Source organism: Artemia sp. Qi Xiang Cuo, chromosome 16 (assembly GCF_049724085.1).
Source record: "Artemia sp. Qi Xiang Cuo chromosome 16, ASM4972408v1, whole genome shotgun sequence".
Lineage (NCBI taxonomy): Eukaryota > Metazoa > Arthropoda > Branchiopoda > Anostraca > Artemiidae > Artemia > Artemia sp. Qi Xiang Cuo.
The window spans coordinates 37537003-37552503 of NC_142809.1; the positions used below are offsets into that span (position 1 = coordinate 37537003).

Genomic DNA, 15501 nt, shown 5'->3' on the forward strand with positions numbered 1-15501 from the left:
AGAAAGCCATTTAAGCAAATAAAATTAAAATGAATATGCAAATTTTGTTTTAATTATTCATGTACAGCGAGCCAAAATAAAAATCTACAGTAATTCAAAAATGTTCAAAAATTGAATAAAAAAAACACGTTATTTTTTTACTTAAAGTAAGGAGCGACATTAAAACTTAAAACGAAAAGGGCTGTCCCCTCCTCAACGCCTCGCTCTTTACGCTAAAGTTTTTTATTGTTAAAAAAAAAGTTGTGAGAAAGAGTCCAACTTTAAAGTAAAGAGCGAGGCGTCGAGGAGGGGACAGCCCTTTTCATATACGGAATAATTTCTGTTCGTTTTAAGTTTTAATGTCGCTCCTTACTTTTAGTTAAAAAAAACTTGTTTTTTGTTTAATCTTATAGAAAGACCGATGTTTTGATCATATACGTTACTATCCGATGTGGATGGATAGTAACCATCGGCTTGTATATAAAGACTCATGTTGATGTAACAAAATGTAACTTATGTTAACAACAAAAGCTTTTGGGACAATAATGATGAAGGGGGGGGGGGGGGGGTAGTAGGAACTACTTGAAATTGCGGCTTTAATCTAGGCGTGCTTATTATATTTAGTGTAAAAAAAGGTAAGAACAGAAATACACCCGTATTTCCTCGGGTATGACATTTCAAAACACGTTATGTGACAGTTTCTTCCCGAGGGATATTATAACTTACCCTCTCAAAAAACATATGCTCGATCAATTGGTGTAACTTCGCATGCTTATATCTTATTTGGGTCCCAAAAACAATAACAATCGAATCGAACGTCATTGTTGTACGTCAATAACAGTAGAAAAATCCAAAATGTATTTTTCAGTTTTTCCTTCCTCTCTAAGATTTATGATTTGTATCATATCACCTTTCGAACCACATATACTGCTAATCGTTAGAGTGAATATTAAAGCTTTTTTTGCTGTCTACTCAATCCTATATTTCCGTCTTTGCCATATACTCTTTATGACACCAAAGGCAGTGAAAATGAAATGATTGTTTCGATTGGTTAAGTGGAAATCTAACCCTAAATATCTTCAAAAATCAGGAAATATTTGGACTTTTGTTTTTAATTGACAAGACCTACGATTTGGTCGTAGTAGGCGCCAAATTTAAACAAAAGAACGCGAGTTAAAAGTCTGCGAAAAATGAGCTAAAAAAATATGGCACCCAGTAGATTAAGGTGTAGATTTTCATTGAAAGTTAAGTTGCTTTTGGGAATCAACATGCGGTTAAACGTTTGAAATTTTAAGGGTGAAAAGCGTTATCAAATTTAACTAATTACTTTTAATTATTTATTTTCCCAATTAAACCATTTCTGACAGAAAAATGATGGCCTAAAAATTTCAGAATTTTTAAACGACTAAAGAAAAATCTTAGTAAATTTTAAGCATGTATAGACTTAAGATGGGTCCAGGCGAAATGATGCTTACTTTGATGCCTTGGTACTTTTACGGACACCATGAGTCAATTCGTTATGGATCATGGGCGCCCATATGGGGGGGCAGGGGGGGGGGGCTCCCGCCCCCCACCCTGGCTGAATGATGCTGCCTTATTTTTATATTTTTGTTCTGAGATTTCTCTTATATTGTATTAAAAGTGCCAATTAGACGAGGTTTGCCCCCCCCCCCTGGAATTCAGCTTATGGGCGCCCATGTTATGGATGGTTTATATTTTTGCTGTAAAGATTAATTTAATAACTCACACAACATTATAATTTACCACTTTTCCCCTTTGCTTCAAAATAGCTTATTATACCCTTGACCAGTTTTTCTCAACTCAAGCATGAAAATTTCTTAACGCTTCGGCGTTATCTGGATACATGAGTTAGCTATTTACCTTCAAATTAGGCATGGATTAATAAACAGACCTGTACATGGGAAAGCGTCAACGCAGCAAACAGTATGCGAATTAGCCCTATTTCAAATAGGGCAAATGTAGATTACCTGTACATGGGAAAGCGTCAATGCAGCAAACAGTATGCGAATTAGCCCTATTTCAAATAGGGCAAATGTAGATTACCTGTACATGGGAAATCGTCAATGCAGCAAACAGTATGCGAATTAGCCCTATTTCAAATATGGCAAATGTAGATTACCTGTACATGGGAAAGCGTCAATGCAGCAAACAGTATGCGAATTAGCCCTATTTCAAATAAGGCAAATGTAGATTACCTGTACATGGGAAAGCGTCAATGCAGCAAACAGTATGCGAATTAGCCCTATTTCAAATAGGGCAAATGTAGATTACCTGTACATGGGAAAGCGGCAATGCAGCAAACAGTATGCGAATTAGCCCTATTTCAAATAGGGCAAATGTAGATTACCTGTACATGGGAAAGCGTCAATGCAGCAAACAGTATGCGAATTAGCCCTATTTCAAATAGGGCAAATGTAGATTACCTGTACATGGGAAAGCGTCAATGCAGCACACAGTATGCGAATTAGCCCTATTTCAAATAGGGCAAATGTAGATTACCTGTACATGGGAAAGCGTCAATGCAGCAAACAGTATGCGAATTAGCCCTATTTCAAATAGGGCAAATGTAGATTAAAATTTCCATAAGATTTCAGCTGAAAGAGCTCTTGCACAAACTCATAGAGTACAAACTAGTGCAAATTCTTCAAAAAGGGTATTATTCTCCTTGCTCGCTCACATAAATATTAGAGAAATTTCCTTTTTGATACCAATTATTTTTTGCCTCATCTTGAATACAAATTTGAAACCACAATCCTCCACCGTCGGGTTGAGAACATTTCGGAAAGAAATTCTTTTAACCATTATATAGCAGGAAAGTGGGTCTTTGCATGTGCATTTACATTTACGGGAGGGAGCTGGCACAATACTTTCCAAAAAATGTACAGATTTTTACAATTTGTCAAAAATTTCTTTCAGTGTTTCTTTCACCCCATCTCTTTCTGAAACTTCGAGCCTCTCTGAAATAACCGACAACCATGTGCACTTGCTTTAGACCGCCAAATACCTCCAAGTAGGGCCTTGATCTTCATGCTGCTATAACTATGAGGCCATGGCCAGAAAACTATGATCATCTTCTAATTTTTACCACAGACGTTGAGACAACACCGAGAAAATACTTCTGAAAACCAACACTGGATCACTATTGCTTAGAGCCTCACTCTCATTGAAAATATTTTACATAGTCGCGGATGGCTCACTTTTGCATATTATGATATTACAAATTAGGCCAGTGGCGGATCCAGGGGGCGAGGGGGGCGCGTGCCTCCCTAAAATAGTCTAAAGTAGTGTAATTTACTTAATTAACACAAATTTGCGTTAATTAAACTTGCTCCTAACGCAGGTTTATCGGATCAACCTATTTTGCGCACCCCTCTAAAAAAAATCCTGTATCCGCCCCTGAATTAGGTACTGTATGTGTGTATTCAAGTACAGAAGGAATGCTGGAGTGAATTACTAGGGAGAAAAAGTATATAAAAAACCTAAGTTTTTAATATTAAATTTTATCAGGTGAGACTTCCTAGTATTAATTGTGGGGGGATGTGGTTGCTCTTTAAGTGGCACTACCCATGGGAAAAAATTTTCACTAAAACCTTAATATATTGGTTACTTTTATAAATGCGGTAATAATAACTTGCTGTGGAAATACCTTTAATGAGACTTTGAGTACCACTAATTATAGGCAATTATGGAATAAACACAGGAATGAGATATCAGGCGGGCCGAGAAGCTCCGGAGAGAGCCAGGAGAGAGCTCAAAACCTAAATACTTGAATTTCTTAAAAGTAAAAACAATAGGATGAACACGGAGCAACTTTGATCATATTCAGAGTATTAAAATCTATATAAAAAAAAGTTGAAACAATACACAGCGAGGATAAGGCACAGGAGAGGAAAATAAAGAAATGAACAAGTTGGCACAGATATTGATCCATTTATACAAGCAAATTAATTTACAATATAGCAGATAACAATAAAATCAATGTTTACTCAGTCATTACACCAAAAGACCATCCAAAATCAAAACAAATTATGTATTAAGACACGGTTTGAGCGATTTACATGTGAAATTACAAGCTTATATTGAAAGTGATGGTATGCATGATATTGATTTATTTTTAACCCACTGTAAACAGTAAGAAACAGCGGAGTAATACAAAAAGAAAAGAAAAAATAGCAAAAAACAATAATAGTCAACAAGAACAAAAAAATTGGATAAGACAAAAAAAGTGGCCGAAACTTTCAAATAGCAAACAAGGCCGCACCCCCCCCCCCGAAATATTTGTTTGACTCATAAAAACGTAACAAAAATAGATATAAAAAATTTTGTATGCGTTTTTTGAGGGTTTTTTTTTGTGTAACCCCCCCCCCCCCGCCCGAAAAAAATCTTAGAGTAAAACCCGGACAGTTTCTCGTGGAACTGTAAATATGAAGCTTCGAACAAATCGAAAAGAAGCCATCTAAGGAGCTCTGAGGCTTCATTAATCAATATAGAAAACCAATAAAAAAAACATCACCCCATCTGTGCGATAAAGGGACAAATACAAAATTCAAACTATTTCGAAAAACCTATTTGAGGGTCTTTTTGAGTTCATAATGATTTATCAAAAATAATACAGAAAAAAGCAAAATGCCAAAAATTAACTTCATACGAACTTGAAGATTTTGTTCCCATGAGTTAATATAAGGAATATCGATTGACGGATTTCCCATTCTCAATCCAGGTTTTTTCAATCCCTTAACGAACGAATGAAGTGATACAACAAATCTAAATTAAAACGGTTGAATATATACATAAAAAATTTGATTTTGGATGATTAATATTCTAATCACAAAAAAAAAAAAAAAAAAAAAAAATCTGAAGACAAGCAACTCAACTCGCCTACGTCAAAATAAAATATTTACATTTATTCAAACGTTTACTTGGATATATTACCTATAGCGGTGGCTCACTCAGTGTATCCCAAGGTTCTCTGAAGAAAATTGTAAGGTGTCAAGAGTTAACTTGTACTATTCATCATATAAAGCTTGTTAAAATGAGTAATATTGACTCAATAAGTACAGCACAAATTGAAAAAATCTCAAAAGTAGCATGCTTTGCAAAGGATTTAAAAAAAAAAAAACTAAAAAAAAAACAGTATTTCGATCGTTTTCGACCTATCAGAAGATCTCTCAAAACGTAATTATTTACTTAATGTCTTTTGATTTGGCCATTTCAATTATACCCAAAAACTGAGCGCGACTGATTTGTGTATTTACACATTTACAAAAGCTCAAACTAACATAGTGAGGGACTCAAGCGCTAATTAAGGGTAGTAATAATAAGGGCAAAGAACAAGCCCTAATGAAAAATTAGGGGTTTGTTTTGCGGTTAATATGAGTTTGGAGTGCATACTCAGATGCCTTCTGAGTATCCTTTTTCATTATATCCTAAGCCCTCCCAGGGGCTTCATCGATTCCAACCTTCTCAAAGACCAAAGAAAATATGTGCTATTATCTCAGTACAATATGGATACATTTTCAGTTTTAGAACTTACTCAAAACTTTGGAACAGTTCTGAAGCGAAGTTTTGTGTAGGTTAAATGAGTTTTGGACATTGAATCTCTGAAAGATTTTTCAGTATCATTAAGAAAACAGTCAAGCTATGTGAATAAAAACTTTCGGGGATTTAGAAAAATGGATATTTGAGCTGATTTCTTAGAATCTCATTCACCTGAATTACTTTCTTTGATATATGAAAGAAAATGTGCCAAGAAAGCCGTTGTTTATAGAAAGGGTATAAATAAAAAACAGACATGGCTTCACGTATTTAAGTAACCCCTTCCAATAGACATGGCAGCATGTTCGAGTAAAAAATTTGAAAAAAAGTAATTCAAGAGCATACTTTAAATTCGAACCGCTACAGTTAGCGTTTAGAGTATATACACTCCAAATTTTATATGTACTAGGCGGATTTCAAATGTACGAACAATCAACCAATGAAAGAAGTCACCTTTTTGTAAGTGAAAGTTACAAAATAAGATAAAAACCTGTTAGTCTCCTCAATTTCAGAATTCGCATGTGTATATTTTTTTTTTTAGATTAACTACTTGTCCTTGAAAGCCTTGAACGTTTCATTAGTGGGTTTTTATAGGTTATTCCTATTTTCAAATTACTTAGATAACAATTTTAACATGATTAAGCACTGAATTACAAAAGTTGAAGAATTTTTTACAGTAATTTGTGGTGTTGAGCAATAATTAAAGAGTCAAACTTTTAACATAAACAAGGTTATTAGGACAATTAGTCCCGAGCATGAATCAGAACCTTTTTGAGAAGCAGAAAACTATATTAATCTTGACACAGAAAACCAAACAAAGATCCAAATAAAAACAGAAAAACCAAAAAAAGTAAAAAGAGGTTGAAAACGCTTTTTTTTCAGTAAAATTTATGAGTAGCAGTAAAGCTACTCTTTTTTATTTTTTGGGAGGCTGGGGGTTTTATGACCAACTACTGAGGTACGAGGAATATTCGTGCCTCTTATGATCTGATTCATTAAACCCTCAGATTATTTACTGTCAAGACTAGAGGCATCACGTAATGGGGATGGGGTCTCGTCAAAGTGTTAGGCCAGATATTCCACTATATCCACTTCATAAGATTATGAGACGAAGCCTCATGATATCACCAATTTTCAAATTGGCGATATTTTCAAGCCAGTAAAATCTGCCCCCCCCCCTCTATTCAAATACTGGGGCTAGTGACGTCTCAAGTCAAGACCAACAGTAGTTGCTAGTTGCAGATGTCGAGAAAATTATCAAGACAAATAGTGCAAATGTTTATCAGATTTTTTTCTTTACGCTAAAGTACAGTACAACCTGTACGCTGCAAAATATCCCTCGAACCCTGTAAGACCGGAATTAGGTAAGCCGTTTTTAAAAATATCCCAAAACTTAGAAGTAAGAAAGTACCTTAAATAGGAAACATACCCCCCCCCCCCCCAATAAGTCTAAACAAGATCAGTTGACCATTGCTAAACAGTAACTATCCAGCTTCTAAGCTTCTAACATAACCAGCAATCACATTTCGTCCCATCAAGAATACGGGTAACAAGAGGCAAAGGTATACCCATCTGATCCTTATGAAGAAGAGGGGTGGGTTGTCGAAACCAGAAAAGAGAACTAAACTCGTAGGCCACTAATTTTCAAATATTCTATGGGGGGAGGGGACCCTTCAAAGCAATATCTGGGAGGTGTTGATGGATATCACCTTAATCCCTTTTAGTTTTGTGTAGGTATGAATTGAAGACCGAAAAGGCCAGGAAAAACAGATCTGATGCAAAGATGTCAGTAGAGTAGAGCATCAAAATTAGGGTATCGAAAGATCCCATCTCTAACGTAGAAAAAAAGCCTGCCTATTAAATGTCAGACTTGCAGAAAAAAATTGGCTTCATCAAAATCAGAATCCAAAATTAGTGGCTGAAGAGGAAAATATAGAAAAGTGGCATCGCTGTTTGGCAATTATATCATATACCTTTATTTGATAAATTCCCCCACTTTATACCTAATTATATACTTCTAGGCGTCACATCGGGAATAAGATTTTTCATACTCCTCTAAAATTAAAACAAATGCATATACATTTAGAAGTTTAAAGGAAGAAAGTGGTGTCGGAGACATGGCCATTATAATTGAATATATGTGCAAAATATACGAACAGCATTATGATGCTTAAAAAAAAAATTTTTTTTTGACAAATAGAGATTTCCAAAAACCCCAATTCGCAACTGGAATTGACGGTGTCAGTAAAAGAAAGAACTATAAATAACAAAATTATTATAAAATCTATCATGAAAAGAAATTATGGTGATGATACTTAACAATAGAGTAATCATACAAAACAAAATAATGGAGTTGGATTCAAGTTTCGGTGGAATATTTGATCTTGCGTTCTGACGCTAATAGCCTTTTCTCAAAAAGGCAGGCTAAAGTAAGAATTTATGAAGTAGGCTATTAGCTGCGTCCCTATCTCCCGTGAGTACGCCTATTCAATGAAACGGCAACAGAAAGAAAGCAAAAGAGCAATCCAAAGTACGACTGCGTGATAGCCTGTGCCATTGGTCAAACTTAATATTCGCTAAATGACATTTTTTTTTCACAGTTAATGCATATTGACTATAAAGTATATGAACAGATATATACATTTATAACATAGGTTTTAACATACAGGTGTAATGCCTAGGGGGAGGGGGGAGAGTTGGAGATTGCTTCCCTAGAAGGGAGAGGGTCAAACCATAAAAACAAAACAAAGTTTGGACTATTATTTTTATATTTATCCAAGGAAAGAGGATCAATCTCGGGGGACTGCCTCCCCCCACAATGTGCAGGTATGATAAAACATACTGTATATTAACATCGTGCATATTTTATACGAATAGGATATATTACATAGTTATTATCTAAATAAAAAAGGAAACCAAGGAATGAAAAAGAAAAAAACACGGTACGCTTCGAAACAAATTTGCGAATCACTATGAGGGAATTCACGGACGAAAAAAAAAAAAAACTTTTTCAAAAAGGTAGCACAACCAGCTTTTCAATCAGACTAAAATTGCATCTTCTCCCTCTTGCACTGACGTGACACTCGTATCTGAGAGTGTGGGCACAACAGACCGTGAACTTTTAGATCTCACACGAGCTGACTTGATAAATTGTTTATCACTCTTTTGTTCAGGGAATTTGGCCTTTTTAATAGCGTCTTCTTTTATTTTAACCATTTGACTCACAATACTTGACGTAGATAAACTGATTTTGGACTTGCTCACTTTTGATGACTCTTCTGGTGGTTTTTTGGAAGAGCCTTTGGATTGTTCATTATCACGCAGCTTTCGACGCTTCGTATCCTGATATTGACTTGATCCTTCAGATATCACTATAAATATTTAAAAATATTAATATCACACATCACACACGAGGAGAATGTGGGGCAAAGTGCCTTACATTCTCCTCCTCAAGGAATTCCACCTCCCTACACTGGCAGACCAACGTGTTCCTCTTTGTACTAATTTCGAAAATAATCTGCGTCGTAACCCACGCTTTCAATATGTAATCTCAGCCTCAGCCCCTTATTGCCCACCAAAGCCCGGTTTACCTCGGTCAAAAGCACAAAAAAAAATCCCGGTTCTAAACCGTATCCATGCAAGAACTGATCTTTGTGCGAGCATTTGTTGAAATCCTAAATAAATGAAAATTATAATGTGTCATGTGAAGGACCTATTGTTAATGTGTCAGTTTGTTTGTTAGCATTTTTAATTGACAGGGCAGCCGGGACCATCGCTGTATGCTATTATAATGTACTTGACGAAGAGCAACAATATTTAAGATTTACCGACAATGATATATATATATATATATATATATATATATATATATATATATATATATATATATATATATATATATATATATATATATATATATATATATATATATATATATATATATATATATATATATATATATATATATATATATATATATATATATATATATATATATATATATATATATATATATAATGTAGGCTACCTGACAGAAACGGACAAATTTGACAGTTTGATGTTGTGAAAGTTTGTTTGTTAATAAAGTATCATTCATTCATTCATTCAGGTCCATGAGAACTTTTTACTATTATTTCTACTGACAACTCCTCGCAGAGCAAAGTAACCTGAGGTCAACACAGCTATATACGCTCCTCCTCCACCCCAATCTGTGAATAATAGTCAAAGCAATATCACTGACTCAGTTAAGAGCGATATGTCTCCCATGTATTTTATTTTTATCAGGCGTCATATTGACTGGATTGCCAAATTAATCGTGAAGGGGGGCTGATCGTTCTTTAATCAAATGTTCTAGGACCCAATAAGATACTGATGGAAAGGTAATTAACGCATTTTCAATATCGTTTGTGTGGTCCCCTGCACAAACGATCAATATCGTTCACCCTGCAGTCCTAAATGGCGTCAGATCACGTGTTCAAGATAATATTTTAATAAGAAAGGTCGAGAAATCCGAAAAATATGCCCTCGGAACACTATGACTCATGCAGCCCTAACGGCAAAGGCACCTAGTTATAGAATAGATAAGTAAAAAGAAATGAAAATATAAAAAAAACAACAGAAAAAACCTTTAATAAGACAGTAAACTTAAAAAAAAAACAAAAAAACAATCGTACAAATAATAATAGTCTGAATATTATTTGCATTCTAATTTTTAATTCTGTAACAATTATTTAAAGAATTATAGAAATAGCCAATTTAAAAACAGACAGTTCATAAGTACAATTAGAAGCGTGGATATGTTGCACCTTTTCTGAATAAGAATCATTCAGAAATTATTAACCAGCATAATCGTACACCTCAAAGTCCCCCCCCCCCCGTCCCTGAATGTCATTCATATAGATCCGTATCATTTCTTTCGACTAATTATCATCATATTTTCTTTAGAAAATATGATAACTATGTCCTTTAGGATGACTTAATCCCCCGAAGTCCCCGGGGGGAAGGCTGAAAGCTATGAACTTTCCCCAATGTTAACATATAGTAATGGTTATTAGGAAGTATACAGACGTTTTTAGGGGAGATTTTTTCTGGTAGTGGGGGGGTGGGGGGTTATATGGGAAGATCTTTCCATGAAGGAAGTTTTCAAGGGGGAAGGGGCATTGCTGTGAAGGGGGCACCGGATTTCCCAGCATTATTTAAAAAAAAGATCAGAAATTAAATATAAAAAAAAACAAGTTTTCCAACTGAAAATAGGGAGTAGCCTAACATCAAAACTTAAAACGAACAGAAAATATTACGTGTATGATTGGGTTCACCCCCTAGTCAGTACCTCGCTCTCTAAGCCAAAGATTTTGTAGTACTTTCATAAGAGTTATTTATTCTAAATAACAGCCTTTGTGATTAAGGGGTCATTTTTAAAGAATTGGAACAAAATTCGAACTTTAGCTTAAAGAGCGAGGTATTGACAAGCGGGAGAGCCCCCTAATATACGTATTAAAAATGTATAAATGTGTGTAGTTATTGGTGACAATACCGACTTGTTGGTGTTGTTACTTAATCATTGTATTCCTGAGCACCACAAGATCTAGTTGCGCAGTGAGCCTAAGGCAACCACTTCAAATGCAACTTGGGACATCGAAGCCACTGTTAAGAAGATTGGGATTGGAACCTGCAAACTGCTTTCTTTTGCTCAAGCAATTCTTGGCTGCGACACAACCTCCCGTCTATATGAACTTGGCAAAGAGATTGCGCTCCCGGAAAATCTAATGGCAATCTTGACAGTTGCCGATACCGAGTCTTTCAGCAGAAAGTAGCAACGACTGAGAGAAACGAACAGTTTAGGGAAAATGCTTCAACATTTTTTCGAATTGATGCTTCAAAAGGAGAGATTAAAGTAGCAGGAGAGGCTACACGTTATATATTGTACGGTGGAAAATCTAATGACGATCTTGACAGTTGCCGAAACCGAGTATTTCAGCAGAAAGTAGCAACGTCTACAACTGTCGTTCATCCCCAAGATCTACCTCCTACTTCAGCAGCAGCGAAATTTCACTGTTTCCGAACCTATCTTCAAGTACAAGATTGGATTGAGCTTCAGAGTACTGCCCTTGATCATGAGAATTGGGGATGGAGGCTCCAGAACGGCATGCTGAACCCTATTCTAACGGATCTTCCAGCGGCACCAAGGAAAAATTCTCACCAAAATTATGTGATAGTGACCGCTGCAGCTGTTTTCGAAATGGCATCGAATGCCACATTGCTTACAAATCTTGCTTCTTATATACTATCTGGAACACACGTGAGAAGTGAAGTTTAATTAATGCTAATGAAATAAAATAAAATAGTTTAGAAACAAATTTCGGCTATACATTTGCACATTAGAGGGGGGGGGGGGTAAAGCATAGCATATATTAGATACCTAGCCTAACCTAGGTACCTTTTCCCCCTAAACCCAAAAAAGCAATAGTTTAAATATTGTAAGCCCAATGACAAACCACGCTTTGCAATCCATTTCTCTATTGAAAGAAACCCGTTTGACTAGTTTCTTAAGCATCTTCCCTATATAATATAGCACGTGTGTTCCAGATAGTACACAAGTACTCAAATCTTGCAAAGGAACTAGTTGATCTAATCAATCTAATCAAATTCTCAGGTCCAAATGGAAGATGAAAGGTAAATTGACGTTGACAAGACTTCTTCTCTGCATTAGCAGTCCGATATTTTTCTGTATGTATTCAATTTCGCGTAATGTTGTTCTCAGACCTGTATAAACGCTTGATTTATGGGCAGGGGGGGGGGGACTGAACATGAGTCTTCAAAACAAAAAAAAGTGCATATTCGTAATCTACGTACCAGTTTTACCAATTACAGACTTCCTATACGTACAAATTAAGTTGTTTTCAAAGTCATCATTTTAGAAGAAAAGATGAATAACGGTCAATTTTGCCAAGTCCGATTTTGGCCGATTTTTTATATCTTGTAGAAAATTTTTTCCGGTTCGAATGGTACCAAAATAAAAACTTTAGCAATTTGAGGTTAAACCTTAGATTGGCTGTACTATATAGTATTTATTACTAGAATAATATACTGATTTTTTTTTGGAGGGGGGGGGGGAAGAGGGGGGATTTTCTGTAAGTGGTGATTTTTAACAGGGAGAATTTTCCTTGAGGAGTAAATTTTCCAGAATAAAATTTTACACGGGGGGAGGGAGGTGGGTTCCTAGCTTGATTTGAAAAAAGAGTTAGAAATTAAATAAAAGAAACAAGTTTCTTCCCTGCAAGTAAGGAGCAACATTAAAATTTAAAACGAACAGAAAGTTATCCTTATATAAGGGAGGATGTTCCCTGCTCAACCAACGCTTTTTGCGTTGCGTTTTTTGCGTGTAATGTTGGACTTTTTATCACAATTGTTTAAGAAGGACTCCTGAACCAAGAGGGCCGTTAAACCTGAATGACAAGTATTTTTAAGGATCTCAAAAACTTTGACATACAGAGTGAAGTTTGAGGAAGGAGCAGCCCCCCCCCCTCATATACGGAATAATATTTGTTCGTTTTAAGCTTGAATGTTGCTCCTTACTACCAGTTGAAAAAAAAACTTTTTTATTCAGTAAAATATACCTATCTCCTCATACATTTTCCCCACACAAAAGAGGTTATGTTGAAGCTTTCAATATTTCTAGGTGTTAAACTTAAAAGTTTATTAAAAGTAAAATAAATCCACAATAAAAGCAAAAAAAATAGACATATAAAGTGAGGTTAACGTCATTTACAACACCATAAAACTTCATTTTGGAGCTTTAGCTCATTCACAATGTATACTTAAATCATAAAAAAGAAAATTTAGTAATATAAAACTAAGCTAATAGAAAAAACAATTCAATATTAAACATAAGAAAATGTAAAACTTCCTAAGAGGTCTAAAAACATCATTTTGGCAATAAAAAATATTTTATAGTATTTATACTTGAGATAATACAGAAGACAAAATTCATAAAAACCAATTATAAAACATGTGAAATACCTCAAAACTCATGGCATAAAACGTCATTTTAGAGCTTCAATAGTTTTAAAAGATTGAAATAATAATAATAATAATAAATCGTAATAAATATATATACATAAAATAAACAAGAAAAATGCAGCCAAGTTGAAAAATTAAAAATTTTATGTCCTCTAACACATAGAATTCTTCACTAATAGCTGCTATGACACAGACCTGATCCAGGACAGATTACCTTATAGTTAACATAGGAAAGTCGGAAATTGAAACAATAGGAATAAAGTTAAAAATAACCCATAAAATTTATTTTTTCTGAAAAAAGCAAATGTTAAATAAGAGTGAATACCAAATAGATCTTTTCCACCCATAATTATCACTCACATTATCATCATAGAAAAGTTGCGCCCCCCCCCAAAGAAATAAGAATATGTTAAAAAAAAACTATGAAATTTCAGTTTATTCATAAGAATTATTACCAGATAGATCTGATCCAGGAGAAGGTGGACATCGTAATTCATCAAGACTACCTAATGGGTCCAAATCCAGGTCAGTTGATAATAAGTCATCCTCGGACGATGTACGCGGCAGTGATGGTAAAACAGCAGCTAAATTTTCAATATCCTCCTTAAAGGTTAATTATCTATTAGTTAATGCTGGAAATTATGAGTAACTAATGTTAAAAACCAACGTTGTTGGCTAATAGAGAGGTAAGTTAAGCAAGCAGGCGATGCGTCAGCCAAAAAAAGTATTTTAGTAACTAATATAACTTACTAATAACATAGATAATTTATAATATAAATAACTTAATAAATTATTAATAAGTATCAAAACAGTTAAAAAAAACTTGAATGAGTTAAATGAGCAGTAGGACTGGAAGTACACAGTTTTAATTTGTAACAATAGAAAGTATACAATAGAATATATTAGCACTAAAAATCCAATGACAATATTCCTTGTTTTTGGAGAGAAAATTAGCCCCACCTTTTTCAAACTGGATTAACTAATGCATCAGGTTAACTGTTACTGAACGAAAAATCAGGACTAGCTTTTCTATTTCCAACGCATACAATGTGTTTTCTCGTGGTCCTCTTAATCAATAGAATGTTCTCACACCCAACAACGTACGTTGTCTAATAGTGAGTCATAAATTTTTGGCTACAGCGCTAACGGTGGTGGGCTTTGAAACTAAAATACTACGTCGAAAAGATATAAAAAGGTAAAAGGCAATCTGACATACGGGTATATTATGATTTAAAGCAATATCTACATGGGAATATAGTAATACACCCACAATTCAATTGGTCGTGAATACGATGAGTTTATAGCGGACTAAATCCTGGCTAAGTGGTTGGTGTGCTGGGTTGGGAGTCCTTTGTCTGAGGGGCACGGGTTCGATTCCTGGTGTAGCCAGTTACTTGGTTGGGGACGGGGGGCAGTGGCGTGACTCTCTAAGCTCAGCCAGAGTCGACCCAGCTTTAAATGGCTACCAGGAGAAATCTGGATAGGGTAAGCAGGAAGGGTGTGCAAAAGCACTGGATGGCTGCACCCTCCCCCCCCCCCCATTGTGCTTCCTGGATGAGGAGCCCCGAAAAGAAGATCAGCACTACGGTTTGGAACTTAAGGGTATAGTGCGTCATACTTATTTACTTACTACTTACTACATGCGCTGTTATCAATAACGCACACAGTAAATTGTTGCTAAAAGTGCCTTATAAATAGAATTGTTGTTTGCAGATTCTGATGATCAATCAGATTTGATTGATCATCATAAGAACAGATTTGAAATCTTTACATATTATTTTTACAAAACAACACTTCAATTAAAATAAGAATTTTTTCCCTGCCGTTTTATTGTATTTTACAAAAATCCATTTTATTTCATGAAATCATCTTCTTACGACTTTGTTGCTAATAAAAAAAACTGCTTATGAACAATCCGTTCTCACGATGGGCAGACCATTATTGATA

At 35.0% G+C, this 15501-nt stretch overlaps 1 protein-coding gene across 2 annotated transcripts in view; it reads right to left on the bottom strand.

Moving 5' to 3' along the window:
- Window positions 1-4383: 4383 nt before the first annotated feature.
- Window positions 4384-15501, bottom strand: part of LOC148942872 (unconventional myosin-IXb-like) — a 251047-nt gene continuing 239929 nt past the window's right edge. For both annotated transcript variants that reach the window (XM_089102722.1, XM_089102721.1), the window contains 2 exons: window positions 14010-14157; window positions 4384-8906 (listed from right to left, as the gene is read on the bottom strand). In XM_089102722.1, coding sequence (XP_088958848.1) covers window positions 8575-8906; window positions 14010-14157 — 480 coding nt within the window. In that variant the 3' untranslated portion in view covers window positions 4384-8574. The remainder of the gene's footprint in view (window positions 8907-14009; window positions 14158-15501) is intronic.